At 38.8% G+C, this 27,047-nt stretch overlaps 1 protein-coding gene across 9 annotated transcripts in view; it reads right to left on the reverse strand.

Moving 5' to 3' along the window:
- Positions 1-13,307: 13,307 nt before the first annotated feature.
- fam180a (family with sequence similarity 180 member A) overlaps positions 13,308-27,047 on the reverse strand; it is a 34,207-nt gene continuing 20,467 nt past the window's right edge. For 3 of the 9 annotated variants that reach the window (XM_008400389.2, XM_008400388.2, XM_017302903.1), the window contains 3 exons: positions 21,208-21,296; positions 15,434-15,531; positions 13,308-15,334 (listed from right to left, as the gene is read on the reverse strand). In XM_008400389.2, the coding sequence (XP_008398611.1) occupies positions 15,005-15,334; positions 15,434-15,531; positions 21,208-21,286 (507 nt within the window). In that variant the 5' untranslated portion in view covers positions 21,287-21,296 and the 3' untranslated portion in view covers positions 13,308-15,004. Of the gene's footprint in view, positions 15,335-15,433; positions 15,532-20,881; positions 20,971-21,207; positions 21,297-23,354; positions 23,396-25,425; positions 25,485-26,716; positions 26,868-27,047 lie in introns of those variants that run through there. The other 6 variants (XM_008400385.1, XM_008400384.1, XM_008400386.1 and 3 more) reach the window with 6 other exon arrangements.

Genomic DNA, 27,047 nt, shown 5'->3' on the forward strand with positions numbered 1-27,047 from the left:
AAAAAAAGTCAAAATTCTGAGGAAAAAAAAGTCAAAATTCTGAGAAAAAAAAGTCAAAATTCTGAAGAAAAAAAAAAGTCAAAATTCTGAAGAAACAAAAGTCAAAATTCATAGAAAAAAGTCTGATTTTTGACAAAAAGCCACTACTTCTCTTCAGCTTGTTGTTTGAGAGCCAGGCTTCTCTGGAAACACTCGACTGAACCGTCATCAGGTAACAACGCATCAGCAGATTCCTCGCGGCCCACACACACGACCTGCATCGTGGCCAGATGTGCCAGGAGCCGCAGCCTCACATCCAGTAATGCGTGACAAATGGCTAAATTTCACCAAAGGCCAAAGGTCAAGTCATATCCCTTCCTCGACTCTTAGACTCACATGGATGACGTCAGCTCCCTGCAAGGTGAGTGGAAAGCCTCTGACACACCAAACACTTCCCTGTGGAGCTACAATCCCAGCAACCGCTGACCGTGAACCGTGAACCTTCGGTTCCCAGATACCAAACTTAAATTATCCAGCCCCGGAGGACGTGAGAACGTTCTTCGTTTCACTTTCACCCAGCGCTCCAGTCTTATAAACGGCCCTTATGAGCCCATAACAGCCACTCAGCTGGAGGGACAGCTTCGTTTCAGACGACTCTCAGATTTCTTTACCAGCCTTTTGTCCTTCGTTTGCTGGAGTTTAGCATCCACACCACTCAGAGCTGCGGCTCCTGAGGAACAGAAAAGCATTCATCAGATCGGAGCGCCAGCTGATACGCCGACCCCGGGTCAAGCGTCGTCGCTTACAAATGACTTCTTGTGTAAACTTCCTGCTGTTTTAAACGCTTGCTGAGGTCGGAGGTGAACAAACAAGAACGACAAATTTCTAAATAAATCAAACTCTGATGGTATTCTGCCACTGAAAAAACAGATTTCAATTAGCTTTCATTCACTGTAATGGTCCCAGTTAGGCTGGTTGATGGATGACGGTTTTACCTCAGAGTTTGAACATGAAATCTGCAGACGCTGCTGAGCTGAGCTGATGCTCCTCGTTCCTTTAACAGCTCTGCTGCATCCGGTGCTGCAGTGCATCCGTTCGGTCACTGACCCCAAATCTGTGCATCAAGACACACAAGAAAAACACCAGATCATTCATCTGTGGCAGATTATTTTAGTTGCAAACTTTATGATTAAATGAAAGTGACATTAAGCAGTTGTATAAGATTAAGCCGGCAGAAACGGACTTATTTACAGACTGATTTCTAAATGTTAAACAGTAAAGTGGAAGGATTATATTCACTTCTTTGGACAAACACACACTGCAGTGGATTTTGCCGTTTTCAGTTCACTTCAAAAACTAATTTATTCATCCCAAAAGGAGAAATAAAGATTATTTAGCGTGGGTCTCTACAAACCTCTTTGCTGAATCTGATTTATCCAATTCAAGCAAGGTCCAAGTTTAGATGGAAATGTTGGTTCTCTAGCTCTGCAACTTTGTGTTTGAGACAAAAGTTTCCTATAAAAAAAAAAAAAAACAGAAATTTGAGGCTTGAATCTGAAACACGGCTAACAGGATGCTAACGCACTTGTGTCATTTGGAAAGAAACACCAAAGCGATGCACTGTGGGAAGAAAATATGCAGGTCAAGTCAACGCGATGCTCTGGAAAATGTTCTGCTTTGACATGTACACTCTGGGTAATCAGTGTTAAAGACCATAAACACTTCTTATAACTAGCAGCAGCTGAGTTAAAAAGGAAAAGTGATATGACTGTGCTCTCTAGCCAAGGTCTACGATCTTAACCCTAAAACCTCGAGCCTGTGGTACGATCCAGATGGCTGCAGATTCAGCATGCTCTCAACTCCAGTTCATCTGCCTAGAAAGTTTGTTTGGGGAGGTGAGAATGTGTAATCAAACAGATGCAGAAAAAGAAAAGCAGACTCTGCTGTTTGAATCATTACAATGGATCCAAAAATGCTGTAAAAGTGGTGATTTTGACAACCAAAGACCCCAAGATTAATTTAGAAGCTATCAAAGGTAGGTATTGATTGGAAGATGATTAGGGTCACTTAAAAAAATAATTTAAACTTTAAACTAAAAATTCTGACGTTTTCTCTCCTGAGATCAAAAGTCAGAAATCTGAGCAAAAAAGGTCAGAATTCAACATCTTGGTTTGGTTGATGTGAACTGTGTCGCGGTTCGAATACATATGCGAACACCAAGTGGATGAGAGCCTAGCAGGAAGCCAACTGTAGCGCAAGGCATTCTGGGTAAATACAATCAAAACAAAAGTGCGAGTTTAGCGTTAGAGGGAGAAATAAGAAATCCTACAACTGCTAAAATTTGGCGCTGCGTCATTTTTGTTGACATTTTGTGAATAAGGAAGTTGCACATTTGTCTTTTCCAGAGATTTTTATGTCGTTTCCTTCAGCTGTTCTTGGTGCAGCGCCCCCACAGGCGAGGAGGGGAACGGGTTGGTTGGTTTGACCCGATGTAGTGTGGAAGAGAACCAGACAAGCTGAAAATATAACGAATTTGCAATTTTTCTCCCTAATCAAACAAAGTCTGACGACTTTAAAGTGTTTTTATTGATATCATCAGCTCCAGAAACTGAAAAACATCAGACTCACTAAACTGTACCGAGAAAGTTTGGAAACTCAACTTATAAGAAGGTTGTGGGTTAGAAACCAGGCCAAATCACTGCAGCTAAAAGAACCTGAAGTCCTTTGGCTGACGGAAACTGATGTCCGTTTCCTGAGCTGGAACTGAGCAACCGGTAGACCGTAGAAAAAACTGCAGTCGTCTAATATTTTAGCATTTTTAACATTCCTCTTTGCATCCACAGCCTCCCAAACTGCAGCCTGAACTCTTCCAGGTGAATGGAGGCGTGCAGGAGGTATGCAGATTTTCTGGTTGGCTGCTTCCGTACCTGTTATTTACTCCTCAGCCTGGAGGCCCTAATGGTTAATTAAACCCTGAGTGACAAACCGATTGAGGCCCTGACAGTTTAATCAATATGCACAGGATTAGCAGTGAGACTGTTATCTGAGGAACCCTCAGCTTTAATTATCGTGACCGTTTTCCTTGTTGGAGTTGAGCAGAAAAAAGCTGCCAAGTCTCTTTTTCCTTTTAGGTAGACTCATTTATCAGAGCACGAAAATGAATCGTGTATTTTCAGAGCGCCGTCTTGCAGATGATCCAGGAGGATTAATGCAACATTAATCTGTGCAGTGTCATTTCTCAGCTGAATCAAATGTGCCTATTAAAGCCCAGATGTTCTGTTTATCCTCTGCCACAGACGCTGGTGAAACAGCGTCTTTTAGTAACCTCGGGAAATCTAATTTTCTCCTCTCCGTATCAAATCTAATATCATTTACTGACGCTTCTGGGTCCCATTTGTGCTTCCCAGTAGCATTAGTGTCTCCTGAACTTTAACATTGTTACACACTATCATGTATTTTTATTGATTTTTGAAGTGGAAAAGGTTTCTAAAACAAATATCTCATAAAATGTATTCAAGTGTAATTATTAATTCAACCCTGGAAGATCCAGACGTAGAAAAACAAACATGTTCAACTTTTGTACTGAAGATGAAGATTTGCTTTCAGATTTGTTTTTGTAACACTTTATGAAAGTGTTTTAATATGTAATATTGTATAAAACATGTTCTGCATTCTTGTGCCATCACTGGAAATAATTTGAAAGATATTTCTGCAATAAATTACCAAGAAGTAACCGTGTAGCGTTTTGAGACTGAACGATGTGGTTGGGTAAAAAAAAAAAAAACAGAAATAAAGTTTTTAGTTTGAAATATAAATGTTGTAAAACGCCACTGGGTTAATATTCCAAGATGCCATTCCCGAGTACCTCTGTTTTTCCATTTTCGTTTCGCCTCCATAACAAGAATTCGGTTACAGCTCAACCTTTGACCCGTCTTTCACTTGTTCTCTTGATTAGCGCTGCAGACCGAGACCCTACAGACTCCCAAACATTCAATCTGGAAGATCAATAACCCACTCAAACCAAAAGTGCTTCTAAAAACCAAAAGAAAAGCCCCGCCCAGCCTCCGTGGAGCTTTAAGAAAATGAGCTGCAGTTGGAACCGAAGCCAGGAGGTTTAATTAGTGAGAGGCTGAGCAGCTCCACCTCCACAAGATGAATTGTCCTAATTGGTTGGGCGAAAGCTCCGGGATCCTCCCAGGTAATTTCATTCACGGCTGGGATTGATTGGGTCAGAGTTAACCTGTGGACCCGGCTTCCCAGAGGAACTGTGTGGGTTTTTTCCCCCCCACTTCCAGATTGAGTCGGCCATCTATCCATCAGCCAGATGTGAGCCGACGTGGAAGCAGAGCCGCTATTCAGCTCATCATCATTTAACAGGCGGCCAGTTATTGATGGACGTCAATCTGCAAATTCACAGGACGGACGCCGCTTCGGATTAAAGTTGTTTTACCACAAATGACAAGGTCGTTGCCACTGAATTTTTATCTTTAAGGCGACAGGAGGGGAAAGAAGACAAGAAAACCATTAAAACTATGTATTCTGTGTATTTCAGTTATAATATAAACTACAGTAAGTAACTGCATTACATTTCTGCACCTGCATAAAAGGCGAGAGCTCCATCTTTTCAAGGCCCTTGAACTTTTACACATTTAATCTCATATTATGTTCATTTTTCCTGCCATAAATGAGGCTTTTTGTTCAGTAATGTTCCATAAAAGTCTTCTAATTGTAAAAAAAGAGTGCAGGGAACCTGTTTAAAGTGATTTACAGACTTAGGCTTCGTTCACACAGCAGATCTTGATGCTAAATCCTGATATTTTTGTTGTGTCGTTTATTTTTTGTCGTGGTCGTTCCTACTGTGAACTGGTTACGTCTCCAAAGCGACCCGCATGCGCAGAAGAAGAACGGCGACGTCAAACAGCAGCACATCAGTTGAAGATGTTACGCATCAACTTAAACGATTATTCAGAAATGAGAGCCAACGGCGTTATCACAATATCAGGAAGCTATTAACAAAACAAACCAGGAAGACATTTAATACCAAAAGCTGCAACTTCTACAGGATGATACAGGTTTCTTTCATAATCGCATAATCAAAGTTTTCAGCCGTTATTTTCGTCCTGGTTTACCGAGTCGCAGTAATTTTGACGCACGTCTCAAATCAATAACGTAAAAGTCAAATAAATGAGACGCGACACTTTAGACGCTCTGCAGTAGCTTTGAAAACAATCTGAATTAGTTCCACATATAGAAGTGGCACAGATCTGATTTTTTGGGGGCGAAAAGATCAGAATTAGGTTGTTAAGTCGGATGCATATGGACAATAATTAATAATATAAATAACAATAATAAAGGTTCAATCAACAGATTGAATCACTTTGGACCTTTGGATGATGAAACCATGAATCTTTCTGCATTCATCTCACAACTGGTGCGTTACTTTATCTCAGACCATTCCAATAAAATGCACTGAAGTTTGAAGAAAGGTAATCGGAGATCAAATCTGGAACAGTTCAAGATTATAAAAGCCGTCCAAAGGCAGTGAAGTTGAAAGCTTTGAGTTCCAGTGATGAGCGTGTAAAAAAAAGCTAAACCGAATCAGTTTTATATTTTTTGACTTGGACGTCTTTTTTCAACTCTTTCCCGCCTCTCATTTTCAACATTTGACCCCATAAATAGCCATGTGAAATTCAATCCTCCTGCAGCGTTGCATCTAATCTTAAAGCAGCCAAAATGTAGACGTATGAAACGCAGAGTGACTGCTCAGGTCAGCAGCTGCAGACAGCAGGACAGGAAACTCTGGCTTGCATTAGGAATGAATCTGAGCCTCAGGCCGGCAGTAGCACTGCTGAGGCCAAATCTGAATTTTTAACATTGTTTTCTTCTGCAAAACAATCATTTTTGCAGCTTAAAAGACGGTCCACTTATAGAAACCCATTAAAGCGAGACGGTTTAATTTAAGATGCATTTTATGAATCCATCGTCTCTGTTCATTAAAGTTCTCATCTTATTTTTAGAAGCATACATTTTGAAGTAACCACTTTGCAGGATTAATGACTCCCTGCAGGCGTTCAGTCATTTTAAATGGCTTTTTGTGTATAATTGGTGTGTTTACAGCACAATTAATAATCAGCTTAGAGTTTTGTACACCAACTCCCTCCTATTGGTGCCATTTTTTTTTACAGGCTAAGGCCTTGAGATTCAAGCAGGAAGGATTAAAGAATGGGATTATTTCACTACACTTTTAGCATTTAGTTTATATGGGACACCAGTAACTTTTCAGGGATTAATTGTTTTAAATTTGGAGCTGATTAATGTGAATCTGCTTTGGTGTTTGAGACAACTGGGAGCTGGAGGGCACTGGGTAGCAGAGGAAAACTGAGATACTGATATACAGTGGTTAACATATGCTGGCTTGTGTTAGGAAAAGCAGAAGTGGAGCCTCCTGCACAACCAACAAGAGTGCCACAAGTGCTTTCTGAACGGTAAGTCAGCAACATAACACTTTGTCTTTTCCAGCAGCCATTGTACAACACATACAGGAATAAAACCAGCTGAACAAATGTACTGGAGCTCCATTTGTGTTTCTAGGTAATGGGCTAGGCTTCACTGGGGTTGCTAGGTAACGGACAGTGCCAGCTGATCTCTGACTTTATGTTCAGAAGGTTTTTGAAACAGCTAATCTTCCAAACACCAAAAAACTTGAATGGCTGGGTGTTTTTTTTCTGTAGAAACCCAAATGGATGCATAAAAACATGCTAAGTATGAATTTGGCATCATTTGTCCCCTGTAAGGCACATTATTTTCAAACTGGTGGTAAAACTTTAACAGATGCTGAGATTATGAAAAAAAAAAAAAAACCCAGGAAAAACAAATATTCTGAAGCAGCAAAAAGGGATGAGGAACAACAAAACGTGTAAAATCTCTGCAGCATCAGTGTGAACAACAAGAAAGTAACACATGGAGTTTGACAGATTGAATTTGTTCTTTGGATTTGCAGTAAAATGCACCGACCAGGTTCAACACGAAACCCGAAAGCTGCCTGTGAAAGGAGCTGAAAATGTTCAGAGGTCCATATGGGACGGGGAAAATTTCTTGGAAGCAGATTTAACAAAAACTGGAGGCAGAAGACAAACAGGCGGCGGGTCCATGTGACAAATCGACAACAGAAAGGAATTTAAGACATTTGGTAGAAAATGGTCAGGAGATTAAAGGGGCAAAACGTAAAACCTGAAATTATATCCATTTAGGAAAAATAGTTAAAATCAACATTACATGTTCATAGAGAAAACTAAGAGATTAATGGAGGTAGATTTTTATTTTTTCTGAAACAAGGAATGTGATTTACACTTTGAGGAAAAGGAAAGCTGAGATTTGCACAAATAGGGAAAATTTAAAGTATTTGATGTTAAATTGCAATGGATTACAATTTTTTTATTTCCTCAATCAGGTCAGGTTTTCATTCTGATTTAATTTATGGATCTTCTGACTAGATTGATAACATTTTTGTGGAATTTCTGTTAATACTTCTCATCCAAAAAAGGTTTTCTGGACGAGAAATCTTGGCGTATGGATCGGATGTGAAAACAAGGCGTGCATTTTGATGCTCATGTTGCATCCATAGTTCAGAAACTTTAAATGATTGAGATTCAAAAACTGACCAGTTACATATTTAGATAAAGAAAAATGTGATGTGGTAATTTGCAAACTTCAATATGGAAGAAGACGACGAGAAATTAATGAAATCTTAAAATCTTTACATTAGTTTAAAAGAAAAGTTTGCTCATCTAAATATTAAAATAATTTTAGAAGATGAACACAATGGACTCTGCAATCATCTCTTAGAAACGCAAAACATAAAAATCTGGCAAATAATAAATAAAAAGAGCAAGTAGAGATTTTGTTTCTAGAATCTAGTTTTAAAAATTCACATCAAGAATTACCCACAAACATCAAGAGGAGCAACACATTTTCTTATAAAAATAAACTTTAGACAAATCTCTGTTGCCAATTTTCTTATCTTATAAACACTGAGTTGTTTTTGTCTTGATTTTTATCCAGAGGAAATGAGAAGTGAGAGAAGAAAAGACTTGCAACAAAAGTCCAAAGAAACCTGGATGTCTAACAGCATCACTTTGAATCCGACATTTACTTTGATTCTGGATATTTTTACTTATCAAAAACATGGAATAAAGAATATATGTTTCTAGTTTCCCAACATTGCAGTTGAATCTTCATTTTAAGGTTGTTTCACTCTATTTTCAAAAAGTGCTGTGGAACAAAAACTGAGGAAATCTACAAATCTACTCTTTTAACGTAAACTCTGTACATAAAATAAATCGTTAGTGCAAGCAGTTAAATTTGTATTTTTGCATTGATCTCTGGATTTTGTTCCAAAAACAAAATCTGTACTTGCTTTTTTGATTTGTTGCCAGATTTTTCTGTTTTGTGTTTAAGACTGAGATGATTACAGAGTCCATTGTGTTTATCTTCTAAAATTATTTTGATACTCAGACAAGCAAACTTTTCTTTTAAGCTAATGTAAAGATTTTAAGATTTCAGTATATAGACGATAAATTTATGTCAGCTAAAAACAAAGAAATGATACGCCTGTTGCCAAGTCGTATCATAGCAACAGACAGGATTTCCTGGATGAGTTGGTGGGATTTAGTGTGAGGGAAGATGGCGGGATCTGCTGGATTGCTCATCTTTTTCATTCCTGAGTTTACAGCGACTTTACTTCTGAAAACAAAACAGCCTCGTTCAAATAAACTGAGACCGAAAGGTTAGGATTAAAAAAAAAAACAAAACAAACTGAGAGAATGAGAAAACAACAATCAGTCTCATTACGGGTTGATCTCTGTTTCCCAGCCTGCTGACTGGGAGCGTCTGTTTAGTTTTGTCACTTCGACACAAAACAAAACAGATGTTTTGGTTTTAATGTTGAATGCAACCCAGGGCCAGTGAATCAGTCGTCTTTGTTTTCTAACATTTGCTTCCTCATAAACATGTTTCCTCTACATAAAATGTGGGATTCGGCAGCAAAGTCCAAAAGTTTAATGTCAGAATGAGGGCAAGGATATTTAGCAGCAGCGTTTCTTCAGATGTCAGCAGTGAGTACAGATGCCATCCCAAAGTGTGAGTCAGTGGTTGGTATACGGCTCCCAGGGGCCCGGTACACTTCTTCACAGTCAGTTTGAAACCAAACACATAATGAAGCAGGTCCCTGGTGAATTCGCCTGAGCTCCTGGATACACACACACACACACACACGCTGCAGCAGATAGTTTGTACTGTGTGAAACAAACTGCTCTCTTCTTACTGACGCCGTGTTTCCTGAGTTAGTTTATGCTAAACCAGTAAAAGCAAACTACCGCTACTACAGTGAAAACACAACCGATCATTCAGGACGATTAATAATATATTCCACTGTAAACATCACAACGTGCCAAACAGGCAACTTCATCTGGAGCAGATTTGGGGTCAACCAGAAAGACAAACATGGTTTTGTGAAACCCAGAGTTGAATATATTTGTTTATACTGAATTCCTTGGTTTGGTTCGTCTGTTATTTATTCAAAAATAATCCAGGTTGACAGTCTTTTCTAAAATAAACTTATGGAGGTAATTTATGACGTTATCTGTATCACTTCATTTTTATAGGTTTATCTTACATGATTCAGCATCTGGGAAATATGAAAACAACATTCTAAAAATGAAAGATGACAAAATACCCTTTTTCACCTGTTTTGTTTAGGAAGTAACTTTTTACAATTTTGTTGTGTAATGATCTTTTTGCTGCTTCATTTGTATTTGGCCTTAAACATATTAATTTAACACTTTCCGCATTTGAATGATTGATAAATGTAAGAAATGGTCAGGAAACCTGAACAAATGACAATTTTAAATGCATTTCTGCTTATAAACAAAAGATCTTGTTGGATTTACTCCTCCCATTCCACTAGGGGGCTCTGTGTTGGTACGTGAATTAATGTGTAGAAGAAGAAAACGAACATGAACCAGTAGTGTACTAAGGCTGTCGTTAGCTTAAACTAACAAGCCGAACCTGCCATAAAATCACATATTACTAATGTTCATGAGTGTTGCCAAACGTAGTGAGTTATATTAATGCTGTAAAGTTGTAGGAGATAAGTATTTATCTGTTATAAACGTGCGCTTGGTGAATTTGCTAGAGCTAATTAGCCAAATGCTAGCTGTTGTTTGCTGCACTGTGCTTTACAACCGGTTAGTCAAGTCAAGCCAAGCTCCTAAATCTATGTTTGTTTGTTTTACTGAATATTGCAATACTAAGTAATGACGTCTTGTCTTTTTTTTTTTTTTTACTTCACAGTTTAACCGGCATGTCCGTGTAAAAGCACTCAGCAATAAAATTAACTACAATGGCTGCCTTATGTTTTTTGTAACAAATCTCTTTGACCAACTTCCATATTTCCTGCGATTTATGTGCAAAATATTGTGCCTTATTTTGCAAAACCAAATTGCAGACAACTACTCAAAAGACACTTAAAAAAAAACTAAACTTACAGGCTGTAGATCGGAAGAATCAGCGAAGTTTCGGAGGTTGAGTAGAGAAGTGCAGCAGATGAACTCATCGGGGGGAACGTGGCACAGCTGGTACAGAAAAGAAAGGAAAACCAAACTTACAATAATCTAAAAGAAAAATATCCAGGAAACAGAATATAAGAATAAACTAATAACACCTTAAAAACCACGAAAAATGCAGAAAAAATTGTAGAATATAGCAAGATATGTGGAACATAAAAAAGCCAAACACATCAAGTATCTAAAAAGAAAAAACCCGTTGCATATTTTATGCAACACTGTAAAACTTACAGCTATGCTTATTGACATTATTTTATTATGCTGGTTTGTAATATGATTGACAAAATATGAATATTTTCAAAATAAAGATGTGTTGTTGACTAAATCCATGCTGAAAACTATTGGTTCAAATGTTGATCCGAAACAAAATGTTATGATTTGAAAAACATTTAAGACTGAAAGTAAATTATACAGAGAAAATGATATAAAACAAGAAACATTTTCATAGTTAACGCATCAATTCACTTGTACAAAATACCTTTAATTATATATAAGTTGCACATTTTAAAGCACTTTTCAAGCAGCGTCATGAAGTAATGAGGCTTTTCTAATGGAAACCATCTGCTGCTTCAGGCTGAAATAAACAGGTTTAGCTAAAGAGCTCGCTGATAATATCGATTTGATTAAAAACAAGTTGGAGCCTCACTTTTTAAACACCCACAGCGACATCGCCTCACCACCTGAAATCACACCAGGACTGAAACGCATCAGACCTCAACTCCCCTGTGAGTCCGGCTCCGCTTCATCGCAGCACCTGATAAGACGTTGGGAAGGTATGGGAGCTTCGGCCGGCCAGGATTTCTTCAGCCTCCTTATCAGAAATCCTGCTATTCCCAGGAAATCGTTGGTGGGAAAGTATAACTTCATTAAAACGGCTCCAGTTGGACCTGTTGGGTCCAACAGATAAAAGATTTGTCAGTGAAAAACAACTGGACTTTTTTCTCAAAAGTTTGTTACATAACAGCCACAAACATTGTTGAAGTTTATATAATATTCAAAAGCAACACAATGAATAATTGTGAAGGAAAAAGGATATTTTAACTTGTATTTTAGCATTTTATTTGCAGCTCTCATCATTTTAACACTAAATAAAGGCTGGTGCAACAAACAGTGTTCACAAGTTAGCTGAATAATTAATAGTGCAGAAACGATTAATTAGATTGATCATGATGAATCGATTATTGGAATAATTGTCAACTACCTGAGTAATTGATTAATCAGTGACTGGAGTACACAGATTTTTTTTTTTAAAAAGGCCATTTGCCAAAAGACCAACATAATCAGAGCCGTGATGAAGCCAAAAATGTACAAAAATGTTTAATTTAAGATACCCCCTCCCCCTTTGTCTGCATATATGTCCTAAAATCAAAGTATTTATGCTAAATACATGTAATAATTACTGAATGGTGAATAAAAAAGTAAAAACCTTTTCAAAGTTTTGTTTCACCCAGAAGACGACACTGTTTGGGCGAACATCGAACGGAAAGGTTTTCACGATGTTTTGTGAAACTTGTGGTCGTCACATGTTAAAACGTGGAACTTGGAAGGACATAAACGCAGCATCGGCTCTCTCTCTCTCCCTCCCCGGCAGCCTTGTCTGCTCCCCTCTCCAGCTGTTTTGATGTTTCTGTGGAAAAGCGTGTTGATTCCTGGAAGCAGTGAGACGCGCCAGGCCGCCTGCTCTTCACTCAGGCTCCTCTCAGGGAGGCATCCCGCTCCCTGACCAATGCGTCCCACCTCTGCCCACCCATCCATCTGCTGTTGTTACACCGCGTATGAATAACAGGCCTGCAACGATGACCTGCGTCCTCGATTTGCGGCTGCCAGTGATGAACTGCTATAGGTGCATCAGAAGCTGCGCTATCAAACAACGCAAGTCCGGATGATTAAGTGCGGCGTTAGTGAAGGCGGGGTAGGAGACGCCGGCCAGGCAGTGGCTCAGGGGCAGATGTTAATGACCTCACACTGTTCGTGGTTACGTGTCATAAATCATCTCCCTACATGCAGCTGTACATCTGGTTGCTCACTCTGGGGTTTAATTCCCACATAGGCTGACATTAGTTTCCAAATAAGAGAAGGGTAATGGCATGTTTTCGTAAAAAAAAAAAAAAATGAAGATATCGTGTCAAAGGCTCTCACTGCGGCTCAGATCAGGGATTATTTTTGGCTTCCTCCACCTCCCTCTTCTATATGCTCCACCATCCACCATAAAAACGCAGATATGTCGTGATGCCTCCCTCTGCCTGGAAGACTTGAAGCATGAGAAATATGCCTGGCAGCTGCGGAGGGGAAAACATATGCAGCCGATAAGCTCGAGTTGAAACAACCGTCAGATGGAGGTGATCTGAGGAAACCTCGACCAGGAAAGACGCATTCCAGTTCTGACGAGCCTCAGGTCTAATTAACTCGGCTCAAACCCAAACGTGCATGAGTTAGAAATGCCACATGGTTACGGTTTGTCCGCTGCATCAGTCTTATCCACATTTTTACAAATAAATAATATTAAAATAGTCAGGAACCCTCAAAGATGAAGAAAAACAACCAGATTCTAGTTGCTTTGGACGTATTCCACCTGGACGTAATAATGCTTCTGATTGAAGGATGGGACATGCTGCCATCTAGTGGACATTTTGAGTGAATTCATTTTGATTCGTTTGCATTCACTGTTTGCTGTTGCACGTGTAGTTTCAGTTTTCATACGCAAAATGTAGTGAAAAGCAAAAGCATCGTTTTATTTTCTGAACGTTTCGGCATGTTTCCATAGCAACATACAATATAAATCAGAAATTTGGTACATTGCCTAAATCTGAAATGTGTTTTCTGCAAGAAGCTGCATACAGTTCAGTATTCATGTAAACATAGTGAGAAAAAGTCCTAATTTAACAAAATAAACCATTGAATTAGCTGAGACAAATCACTTGACGTTTCTGTTTTATTCTCTATCACAATAAAAAGACAGCATTAAAAAAAAATCATACATTTCATTAAGTGAAAATGTTAATTTTTACGTCAAATTTTAACTTGCAAAACATATTTTGGTAAATAGTAAATGCTAATATTGATATTTATAATTTTGGTTTAATTTCTCTAGTTGGTGTAAAACAGAAATGACCGCAGTGTAAAACATCAGCTGTTGGAAAAGCAGCACTTCCGAATGCAGCCGCTTGGTGGCGCTCACTTAACACGAACATCAGCGCAGTTACATCCGGGTTTCAGCTTTTTATCCTGCAAGTGGATAAATGACTCGGAGTTACGTTCTTCACCAAATAACTCATGTAAATAAGAAAAAAATATATAATAAAAAAAATAATAATCTGCATCAGAACCAAAACGGTTCAATCAGCAGAAAACTAGTGACTGATATGCAAACCTATGATAATAGGTAAATAAAAAGTAGATAAAAAGTTTATATAAACTTACAACAGGGTTGTGATCCCCATTAAATTGGAGTTTTTTAAAACCATTTCAGGGTGGAAAGGCAACAATGAGGATTAAAAAAGAAAATGCCAACGTTTGAGCAGCAATTTACATTTTTTACAGATTTTTAATACTTCGAATAGGGTCAAAATTATATATACAAACTGGAAAATATTTATAAATGTCCACCAATATTTGATGAGACGCAACTTGACTTGCATGCTTTTGTTCGTCAGAAACAACATCTTGAGTAATTCTGGTTGAATTTCTGACCAATCGTATCGGTGGAAGATATGGAGATTAAACTTTGAGGTCTTCCTGGTGCAGATCTTTATATTTCTACAAGGTAAATCCTGAATTTAAAGTTGTTTTTTTTTGTTCACTGGGTTTGCCACAGCTTAAAAGGTCTACCCTTAAAAAAACGAAACCTGAAAATTGTTGTATAACCATAAAACAAATAAAAGTGAAAGCAAAAGCAAAACTAATTCCATGACGGAGAGAAAACCACTCAACAGATCCATAACTACCCTCCATCAACTCTGAAATAAGCAATCCACGAAAACCTTTTTACAAGAAATCTCTTTCCCGCCATTAAGTGGGGAAAAATTGGGCCCTTTGAAGCAAACATTCATCAGACGTTTCTTTAAATGAGCAATCAAGGATATTGATGCGCTGAGAATCTGTTCGCTTTTTATGTAAAATAGCTTTTGGGAGTCGTTTAAATGAGCTGAGAAATCGTTTCTAGACAGAGAAAAACACCGAAAGTTATTTGAAGACATCCAACAGGCAGGGCAAAGGTCAAACTGCTGCAGCCATTAAAGTTAAAATATTCGACTTTAGTGTTTTAGAAATGTCCTCGTTTCTTCTCGGACATTTCTGAGCTTTTTGGCAGAAATTTCTTTCTTGTTCCATCTCCATTGTCCCTGATAAGCTGTTGTATTAAACTAACAGAACCATAAAGTCTAGAAGCTGCAGCTCAGTCTTCCTCAGGACGGTGTGAGGTCTCGTTGAACAGCTCGGACCAGTTGCACCAGTGTCTCCATCCACAGCTCCTTCTGGTGCTGGTTGCTGATCTGGCTGAGTATCTGTGAGCTGTAGACCAAAGTCAGCACCGTTCTCTCGAAGTCCGGCCAGCCGAGCGGGCGCCGCTGCTGGGCCAGCTCCGCCATCAGGCGGCGGATGTCGGAAAGCTTCTTCGGCAGCACGTCCTCGCAGATGACTTCCAGTGTTTTCACGCTTCTCAGGGAGGCCAGCTCCTCGTCTGGGATCAGCAGGGGGCGCTCTTCGCCTTGGATCTGCATTCCGGCGAGAAGAATCTGCAAAGAAAGGGACGAAAGTTCAGGAAGTGCTCGAAGTCGCATATTTCAGAAGTGCCGACTGATTTCTTCCAAACGTCGACTAAGATCCAAACTGACCTCAAACAGCAGTTTGGCGTTGTCCTCCGAGTGCAGGAAGGTGGGATTGATCAGGGAGTACGCCCCTCGCTTAATCAAGTACGCAGACGGATACAGAGCTGGACGACAGGAAGTTCAATTAGAGAAGCTGGGCTGTGTTTAAGAAATTTAGCAGCACATTATTTAACGAGGCGCGGGCGGGCCACAGGTCGAGTAAACACAGATTCATTACAGTTTAAATATGAAGCGGGTGGCGGAGGCCTGGCTCCAGCTGAGTGGAGGGTAATTGGTCTTCGACCCGAGACGCGGATGCTGCTGCTGCACGAGTGGCGCTACAGTTGGTGCTTCCAGAGAAAATAATATCTGCTTTGGATCCAGTAATCTGATGTAGGTGGAATTAAACACCTGCTGCCTCATTTGTTGCAGAAGCAACTAGAAATGGGTTCAAATCAGCCATTTGCAGTCCAAATGCTGGACACAGCATCCAGGATCTGACAACTCAGAGTAAATATGCACAATATTCAGCATGGATTTAAATGTCTTTTTGTTGCATTTTATTGATGCAACTTTTAAACTGATGGTTTTCTTTGAAACTTTCGTCCGTAACACCTCTGGGCTGCTGGAGCTGCAATTCCTGCTTTAATTTATGACTAAATGGGAAGCTTCAGTGGGCATCCCAATAACAATTTAACATAATGGCACTATAGGCATTTGAAGTGGCTTCTGGCAAGAAGCACTTTATCTGTGGAAGTATATGATGTCAAATCAAAGGAAGCGCTTAGTAACCGAAACGGGAAGATGAAGTTGTGAATGGTGGTGAAACGAGGCACTACAGGGCGCCAGTTAGCAAGAAGACAGATAATGCAAAGAGGGAAACTGGAAGAAATAAAAAAATTCAATTTCTACTGAAATAAAAAAAAACAAGTTTGTTTTTTACTTATTTCCTGACTGAATCGTGTGACCTGCTCTGCAGATTATGTCCAGACATAAATAAAGCATCATTTTCACCTTGAACTGTAATTTCTGCATTTGAAAAAAATGCTTTAAAATCTATTTTAGCAGCAATAATGATAATAAAGAGCACGAATGGCACCCTCCATCCTTCTGTTGCTTTCTAACCAATCAAATGTCAATAAAATGTTCTGGATATTCTACTGTTATAATCCACTGCGTCATTTTTTTGGTTTTCTCCAGTCTCTCACTCTGCATATTTGTTTTTAAAAACACACAAATATTAATGAGGCACAATAAAAAGCACTGGGTCTCATCTACACCACCGCATCGGCTCGTAAATCCATGTTAGCTCTGCGGTTGCGCCAGACAGACGCGTTCAGCTCCAGTTTACAGTTATGGCGTCAGCCAAATCCTGGTGTGGCGGCTGATCTCCAAGCGGACCCGCCTTCAGCTTGGTTCAGTTCCAGTCGGTGCTCCGGCTTTGCTTTAACAGCTGAAACATGCAGGATGTGCAGAACGTCTTTCTCCCTGTGTACCGGCGTCAGGATGATCATCGTCCAAATCATGACCCATTATGAGAAATCCACAGTTTATCTGAAAGCTCTCAGCGAAACCATAAGCAGGATGTTCAGACCACTCAGGTAGAGTCCATTTACAAAATACTATAAATTATGAGTAGACCAATATGCAACTTATGTATTTTCTTGTTTTATATGAGATTAGTTATGGGTTTTTCCTCCAAAAATTAAGCGATAAAGATGCAAAAACATGTTGTTCTTTATTTAAATACCGCAGTTTGATTTATTAAATTGAACTATTTTAGAATCCAAACACTTTATTCACATATTTGCTACAACTCTGAACAAGAAGATGATGAGAAATCAAAACTGTCTCCATCAAAACACAAAGCTTCTACGCTACACCTGATACTCAATCATCAGTCTCAGAGTATTATAAGCCTGGCGGGCCACCAGGCTTTACTTGTGCCCCCACCAGGCGTGGTATTGTTAATTAATCCAAGTTTCTTTTTAATTATTGCCTTTTTTAAGACTTTATAGTTGGTGTTTAGGCATAAATCTTCCAGTCTTCCAATAATGCCTAACTATCAAGTGATATTTTCACATTTCCCGTCAACTTTATACATTTTTTAACTCAAAAACACGGCGGGCAGCTGGATGACTGACTGCCCAAGCGCTCCGAGCACCGGGCTTGGCAAGTTTTCTGGGGGAAACCCTGCTGAATATATCACTAAGAAAAAACAAGGAAAATGGAAAATAAGTTCATTATTCTCTGGATTTTTATGGGTTACCACCGCACCTAATTATGCCTCATGGTAAATGTATCTCTAAGCTCTCATTCACGAAAACAGAAAGACAAACTGTACTGACCCCATAACCCAGATGTAAAAGGTAATAACCACCAGTGTAGGAAATGTCTTGAAATGCAGAACAAGTCAGCAGCTCTGGTACTGAAACTTGCCGACCTTCAAGCCTCAGCATGTGTCCTCGCCCCCGCAGCCAGAAAAAAATAAATAAATTAAAGCTCTGGACGTCATGCATCATCCAGCGGTGCAGCAGCTCATGCATCAGGACGGATTCTCCATGATTCTTTTAAATGAAGACAAAAAGCCTCTCCAGTTCTGCCTTTGAACCTCCACATCTAAATATAAAGAACAGAAAGCAGACGAGAACCAGAACCAGCAGCAGCCAGAGGTCAAAAGGTCATCTGCGTAGCATTACACCAACATCCTGCCACCTAATGAAGCAACAAATGTCTGACAGAGTGCTAAATAGCTACACAGGGTGAATAATTGCTTTATTGAGCTACGATTTTTCAGCTTTCCCCACTTCAAAAGAATAGAGATATAAAGTTTTATTATAGGTTCACATAATGAGTGACAATAAAATAAAAAGCGACCCAAGTTTAATTTTTCATTGTGGCAAAATAAATGTTCAGAAGAGAGATAAAACACCACAGATTAGTTTCTGGTTAAACATGTTTTACAGTCTCCAAGTTCAACATTAAATATAAACATTTTGGTATTAATGTAGTCCCATACAGTGTCTACCTAAACTGCTGGATGAATGTGGAATAAAAACTCCAGCTTTACGCCTCAGCGGACGGTAAATAGTGAGAAAACACTTTGCTGTTCATGGAATTGCTGCTTATTTTTGATTCACAAAAAAAAAAACAGAAAAATCTTAGGATACTTTAGAAAAAACTCCCTAAAAAACAAAGGTTGATGCTCACATCCAGGTAAAATAATCTACAAAAGTCTATTTTAATGGAAAGCTCAGAGGTTTGGCGTTTATAGAGGGAGGAGTGATTACTGAGTGAGTACAGGTGAGTTTAATTAGGTGAATGTGCAGCAGCTGAAGAAGGCTGACATGGAAAACAACCACAAACAATATCAAGAAAAAACGAGCGCTAAAAAAAAAAAAAAAAGCTGAGAAAGTAAATAAAAACAGGAATAACTCGCATCACTGAACTGAAATGAAATAAAGTTGAGAACCTCAATGTTCCCGAGGATTTAGACATAAAAATATAACATCTCAGTGCGACTGCAGCACATATAGAGAAGCCACAGCAGCAAACTCAGCTGCAGCTTTACATCAGCAGCTGCAGAGTAAACACATTTTTTTATGATGCAAACTAAAATGATATTGGTTGTTGCCCAGGGCAACAAACTGGGAGGTTAAAGATTACTGCTTATCCAGAGCAGAGAGGAGATCTCAAAAAGACTGGAGTGAGCTGCCTTTTTTTATTTTATTTCTATTTTATGCAACAAAATCATAATAAATCGTAAAGAAAAACAGCAGAACTGAATATAGAAGATTCCAGGTTTTTAGTCTTCTGGTCTGAGTTTGCATGTTTACCCTGTGCATGGGTGGGTTTCTCTGGGTACTCCAATTTCCTCTGGTCGCTCTAAATTGCAATTAGAGACAAATGACATTGCCTCCTGCTTTTGTTTATTATATATAACACTTTCTACAACCCGTAAAATGCTCTACAAATGCAAAAATATAATTCAGGAAACAGACACATTTAAGTCCTTGCTGTTTGTCTGACTGTCCTCAGAATAAATTTCAGCCCAGATGTCTGATCACATCGACTCGGCTGCCTTCTTGTTTCTTTTGTTTTGGTTTCCTTCTGTCCTCCGGTTCACCACACAATGAATGTTTGCATGTGCAGACTTCCCCTGTATGTCATTATGTGGAGGCAGGGAGCTTGTAATCTCCTGCTAACTGCTTGCAAGGAGATGAGAGAACAACAATGATGCATTAATTAGCCGGGCTAAACAGAGCTCCTGGCTACTGGGATGGGTTTTTTTTCTCTCTTTTGACAAGACAAAAGAAAAAAAACACACACAAATGAATGGATAAAAAAAAAAAAAGAAGTCCAGATCTCTCTGGGTGCATTAGAGAAAGGTGAAAAGGACAGAGAGGAGAATGAAACGCTCGCAGCAGCAGCTCATCTTCTGCATTTCAATTCACCTCCAGATGAGTGTTAAAATCCTGTCAAGTGGCGACTCATTCTTCTGACTCGGATACAAATTCAAGCGTTTTCAGAGCAAACACAGGCTGCAGCATCAATACTCCCAGTGCGAGTCCAATCTGTAAAGACAGTGAGCTGCAATAAAGTCACGCCGAATTACAGGGAGAACCGAGACCGAGGGACGGCCGAGAAATTTAAAAACGTTTTGCTTTAAGTTTGTTTTCTCAAAACTTGCCGAAGACTCATCGATGTTTCTGGTGCTACAAAGCAGAACTGCCACAAATTTTACAGTTTTGTGGTTTAAAATGCAAAGAAATATCAACAGGAGAGTAGAAATGCAGAATAAAAAACATGAGAAAATATACAAGAAGGGATCCAGAAAGTTCTCAGAAGGCCGGTCATCAGAAAGCGATAAATGAGGAGCAGGACGACACAACGGTGACTTTACGTGACTTAAATACACATTTATGTATAGTATATTATTTAGGATTCAAACAGCCAGAGATTAGAATCAGTGGGTCAAAGGTCAAGCTTAGAACGTGCAGCTTCCAGTCTTTAAATGCATCAACATGCAGAAAAACAGAAAAGTGTTTTATTAATCCCAGAGGAGAAATTCAGTTGTTGCAGCAGCACATTAACAAAATATACCAATCTGAATAGAAAAATATCTTTAAAATACCTTCAGTATAAACAACTGTATATTTACCTACAGATAAAATGAAAAATTAGTAAAAATATTCACTAAATTTGTTTCATTTGTGAGTAAACCAAGCTCTAAATCAGAGTAAAATCAGGTGGAAACTATGGAAACACAACAGTCAAACTACAGATTATTATTTCCACTTTTTTGTAAAGAAAACTTAAAAATTATAAGTCGTCATAGTCGTTTAAACATCTATATTTTTGTAAAACTGGAGAAGAGAAGCTTTTTCCTGAAAATAAGTGGTTGAGAGTATTATCTTTGAAGAAAAAGGAAGATGTAAAATATTGAAAACTGAAGTAAATATCCTGATATTTTACCAGCGGTGTTGAGCGATGTGAGTATTAGGACAGGAATTTCCTGACCGTCTGAATCCAGGAACAACAAGCCAGTCATTTTTCTCTGGAAACTGAGAGCCGAGTGTCAAATGTTCCTAATTACTCCAGGAGATAAACACATTCTTTCACAGCAGCACATCCGAGACCAAGTTATCATTATTTAGGACTCATTAGCTTGTAGCTTTTGAAAACGATTCCAGTTCTGCATGAGAAATTAATTTTCAAAGCCAATGTTTCAATAACAGCGGTGAAATGTGCTAAACGGCAGGATTTATGAGTTTTTACTTTTTAAAGGAGCGTGGTCCTACCTTTCCTGTGGTGCCGAGCGGCCGCCTGCAGGCTGGACAGGTAGACGACGGCGAGCAGAGCCCACCACCTCCGCGCCATGCTGATGATCCTCAAACACAAATCAACACACACACTTCGCTTGTCAAACTCGCTGCAATCATGACAAAAATAACTCCTGCAATTCTATTGTGCAGGATTTTATATTTCCTCCTCCCTCTGTCAAATCTCACACTCCCTCCTTGATGTTGAGCGTGTGTGTGTGTGTGTGTGTTCTCTGTTAAGGCCAGACTGTCTGGTTATCATCTGGAAATCATCGGTTTTTGGGAGAGCTTTTGCCCTCCTGGCTGAACTTCTCCCTCAGCCACTGGAAGGCGGTTTTCACTCACTGGGCGACTTTTCTGTTTTCTCTCTCTCTTCAATTGATACAAGTTGAAGAACGCTTCATCGCATGAGTGATGAAGCCGACTGATGATAATAACAATAATAAATCACAACAGTCTTCACCTGGGGACACAAACCTTAATCAAGCCGATCAAGTTGGATTAACTGAAAATAAACCAACTGAATCAGAGATTGCTCTTTTTATTTATGTCACAAAATCCCACCTTATTTCTATTAAAACCTGAACCTGTTGGTTCTCTTAAGGATATAAAATGCTATAAAAAATAAAGTGTTACAATGACCACAAAGTACCGAACAACCATTCGACCTGAAGAGGGCAGAACTGAGACCATTTTGGATCAAATATTGCAGAATTTAAAGAAAATTAAACAAAAAGGTCACAATTTGCACAGAAGCACAATTTAGCAACGTTATGAAACAATTAATACAGCTTTTATTTAAAAAAATAAGTTGATTTGTGGTTTAGTTACAATTTAATTTCTTGATTCATGTGACAAAATCTTACCAGTTATTTTTGATCTGGTTTCTAGTGCAAATATCTTAGTTTACTTGAAATATGAAAAAATTCTAAGTATCTTTCAAGCTTGTTTCAAATCAATAATTCCTCATATTTAGTTCCACTTGCAGATTTTTCACTTATAAAATGGAAAAGAATAAAGAATTATTGACTTAAAACAGGCTTATAAATTGCTGAAAAGTTACTTGTAAGTTAGTTTTGTCTTATTTAAATCACACTAAGATTTTGCATCAGAAACTTCACAAAAATGACTTGATAAAATGTTTTCTTCTTGCAGTGTCATTTTTTTTTTTTACATAAAAAGTTGGTTAGAAGGTTTTTATTAGTTGATCTGAAAACTTAAAATCCTAACTTGTTAAGTTTTTTCTTTCCTTAAATATTTTTCTCCAAGCTACAACCATCTTTCCTTAAATTTATTATGAGACAAACAACAATATCCATGTTACTGAATATGTGCGATAAATACTCGGTTTTCTTCTGGTGCCAGAGCAGATAATAACCACTGCAGGTTGATTTCTGCTCTCCAAGCTCATATTTCAAGGCTGCAGCCTTTTAAAATGAAACAAGGAAACAATTACTGATGGGTTTAAGAACAGAAAATAAGTAAAAGTGAGGAACCAATGTCAGAAAATCAGGTTTAAAGACAGAGAGATAAATATAACAACCTGTTTAATTGTTTTTTCAAGAACTTTATAACTTTGTAAAAGACATTTTGTAGATTAAACACACAGAGATGGATGTTTGAAAACCATTTTTTCCTGTTAATTCTGATAATTTTTCATTTCAGACCAAATACAAACCTACCTGCTAAAATACTTTTAATCCGACAAATTAAACTAATTGGTATGTATATTCTAATTTATCGAATATGACTGTATGTTAAAAAGTGCTATATTAATATGAAATTTTTTAGAAAGCACTCCAGAAAGTTGCAGCGTTCACACAGTGATCCTGGGATTACCAGATATTTGATCACTTTTATAAGAACTGATCAGTTCATTGATCCACCGTTTAAGCAAAGTCTACAAACATTTAACTGAATTTATGTTGATGCCACTTCTGTTCACCTTTCAGTTGATTTGAGATGAAGTAAGAACATTTGAAGGCAGTCTATCCTAAGCCATACTCAGGCCTGAACCTTCAGAGGCACATAGAGACAGTTATAAAGTCAGCCTTTGACCACCTGAAGAGCATTTCGCTGCTGCAGCTGAAACACAGAGTTCCTTTAAATTAAGACTAAAAACTAACCTGCATAAAGTTGCTTTTGAATCACATCCATCCATCCATCCGCTTTACACCCTTGTCCCATAGTGGGGTTGGGAGGAGCTGGTGCCTATCTCCAGCTAACGTTCCGGGCGAGAGGCGGGGTCACCCTGGACAGGTCGCCAGTCTGTCGCAGGGCAACACAGAGACACACAGGACACACAACCATGCACACACACACTCACACACACCTAGGGGCAATTTGGAGAGGCCAATTAACCTGACAGTCATGTTTTTGGACTGTGGGAGGAAACCGGAGTACCCGGAGAAAACCCACCATGCACAGGGAGAACATGCAAACTCCATGCAGAAAGACCGGGACCGGGAATCGAACCCAGAACCTTCTTGCTGCAAGGCAACAGCTCTACCACCTGCACCACTGTGCAGCCCCTGAATCACAATTATTGAAACATAATTAATGAAACATTTGCCAACATATTTGATGTGTATTGATGATTTTAAAGACAAAGAAACTTTCCCATCAACATGGTGAAGTTTTGTTAGTTTTCTGTTTATATGATGTTAAACACTTTGTGCCATACGGATAAACTTCACTGATTGATTGGTACCACTGTTACAGTTTAACATTTATTTTCATTATGTCCAAAATCGTCTTGTCCTACAAGCTTAAGAGACCAACCAATTTAAATGAGTTCCAGCCAGAATTAAGCCAGTTAATTGCTCGTTATGAATTATGCTCGTTTAAACGTCCCTGTTGCCTTATTGTTGTAACAATAAGGCAACAGGGACTGTGTACAGTGACATAAAGAAAGTTTCAAATAGGTCTTTAAAAGTCAAAATTAATACTTTAAGTTGTCAGTGTTGGTTTTTAAAACAAACAGAATTGGGCATATCTACAAAAGTGAATTTAAAGGTTTTCTTCATGTTTCATTTTCCAGTATGCACCTTGTTTTTCTTGGACTCTACAAAAATAGAAACCCATCCAGGTGAAATCTGGAGGAGAGGAGCAGCTCAGAGTGGCAAGCTGGAGCTCTGGTCTGCTTCTGCTTCACATGAGCAACACATAAGGAGAAGGCAGATGGCAGGGAGAGAAAAAGTCCTCCCTGCAGCTCATTGCTTTTGTGTTTGCCTGAAGGTGCCCGGATTCAACGAATGAGAGACTAGAAAAGTTATGCGGAACAATAAATTTGTGTCTGTTTTTCCACAAAAAAAATGCACACTGCATAAATATAACCTCTGTTTTCTCATATCCTTCTGACCATGAGGGGGCAGTGTTACATCACCGATCCGCTGCGATCCAAAACTGCCCCAACTTGTACAAGATCCTGCACCGATTGGTCTCCCCGACTGCGTTGCTGCTGCTTGGACTCAAAAATAATTGAATTCTATTCAGATAAGGTCTGGTAATAAGAATGCAGCTACTTAACAGAGATCAGAGGGTTTGTTTGGGTTCAAACCAGGTGGGAACCCTCGAGACGTCCGTTAGTTTAATTGCTTCTGTGCTTTAAATTACCGGAATGCCTCCAATATGCAAATTCTTACAGGACCACCGTGAATCCAGACTTGCATGAGATTTGATTTGATAGTTGAATCACATCGAAAAGTCTGCAGCTGCAGTTTTATCCTTCAGTGCAAAACTGAAGAAAAAATAACGGGGTTCATGTCTGGGCAAGACGTTGTAGCATTTCGACGTGAAAATCAGAAGTTACTGAATGATTCGTTTAAAAGACGACAAGAAAAACTCACAGATTGAAGCACAAACGTTCATGTGACAACATCCCTAAAATGTGAACGTTTCTTTTATATTTTCTTACAAAACTATCTGTACTCCTTGATCTCTATCGCCGTTAAACATTTGTAGACATTTTAGGTTTCTGCGAGTTTTACTCGTCTAGAGATTTAAATTTCAAATAACTCAAGTTCTTCAGTGATCAAAGTCTTGTCTTCGTTTTCATGATGAATCAGCGCAAAACTTTTCTGATATATTGAAAAAAAAAAGCAATTTCGCAATTGCAGTGTTTTCATTAAATAATAAAGGTCATTAAAATCAAACATGAATAAGTTTGTTCATGTGATAAGTCGATAAAAAACACACCATCCTACCACTTCCTGTCGTCGTCTTTTCCATGGTGTGAGCCAGTCGCAGCACCTGGACGTTGACTTAAAAAAGTGCAAAAAAGTTGTTTTCCATTGTAGTTTTGCAAAAATAAACCAATTTTAATACAGCCCAAAAAAACCATCTCATCCTAGCACCAAAGCTAAAAACAAAAAAATCAAAATAAAAAAAATTCTCAATTGTTTACAGCCTCTGCAAGTTATAACTTTGGTCTTCAAGATGTTCAGTAATTTCTTGGATCAAACCACTTAAACCTTTACAGCTGGATTTCTCAGATTAAATTACCCAAAGGGTTAAACATAACAGAAAAGACATTTCTTGATAAGAATGAATGTTTTTTGGGAGTTTGAAGACCATGGAGGGGGAAAAAAAAGTGTCTGGTGGATCTGTATCTACCTGCCACACGAACAAACAAGTCAACGTAATACTGAGTGGGAGTTTTCAGTCACAGCAGTTGATCATCACATCCTCAAGCAGAAGAAAAGTCTCAATTGTTCATTAACTCCTCTGCACAGAGCCTCATCAAGGCTAATCTGAATAGGGGCACAGTCAGAGCTCTGAGTGTGCGTCTCTGCTCCCTGGTGGGCGTCGGGCGTCTGCCAACCCAAAACGAACGCCGCTTTGTTTCTGACGTATACCACACACTGCAGAGGAGACAGCCACTGTCTCATTAGGCTACACTTTATACTGTAAATTTCTTATTTTTTTCATGCAAAATCCATAAACGTCACATTCATTGTATGCGTCAACTAGGCGTTCGGAGCGTGAAATAAAGAAACGTTCCAACAATGATTTGGGTAAGAAGTCGGTGCATCTTAAACCTGCACTCTGCAACTTTTATAAACTTTTTTTTTACTTATTTGTTAAAACTGTCATATAGATAAATAATCTGCAAAGAAATCAAGCTCCTCCATGTTGTCCTACTGCAAAAATACACCGCTCGATCAAAAAAAACAAACAGAACCAGGAGGAGTCAGCGCTCTCAATCATGCTTATGTATGCGAGATTAGTTTACATATGGGTGCTCAAACAGGACAGCAGTCCAAAAGAAAACAGTAAAGCTCCGTGTTTTCAATACGCTCAAGAATTTTAAAGTATAAATCTATTGTCCTAATCCATCGCCATGAACACAACTGAACTGTTTACAAACTGAAATGTTTCAGTTTGTAAAACCCGTAGGATAATTAGCAGGTTTTCACTGCCAACGTTTTGTTCTTATATTGACTGCCTACATTAAAAATGTTGGTCGTCTCATCTGAAACATTCCCACCTCTTCGTTGCTCAACAGCATCTAGAGTTCGTACATCTCAGCTGCTCACATCGTCTGCTAACAAAAACGAAGCGTCGCACTCTGACGAAGCTTCACCTTTCAACTTCTTCCTGTGAGCCGCTCTGATGCAAGAGCAGCTCAGGACTCAGGCTCTCTCCAGGCTGCTCATTTTACAGCTAATTATGTTACAAACCTGTAGCTAATTAGCTTAATTAGATGAGAGAGGCTGCAGCAGGTGTTTTTAGAGTTAGACCCGTTTACCAGACTTTTGTTGTTGCTTGATTTATAGTTTTTAATATAAGAGGTCTCTTATTAGAGTTCATGTTTCATT

This window comes from Poecilia reticulata, linkage group LG23 (genome assembly GCF_000633615.1).
Source record: "Poecilia reticulata strain Guanapo linkage group LG23, Guppy_female_1.0+MT, whole genome shotgun sequence".
In the NCBI taxonomy this organism is placed as follows: domain Eukaryota; kingdom Metazoa; phylum Chordata; class Actinopteri; order Cyprinodontiformes; family Poeciliidae; genus Poecilia; species Poecilia reticulata.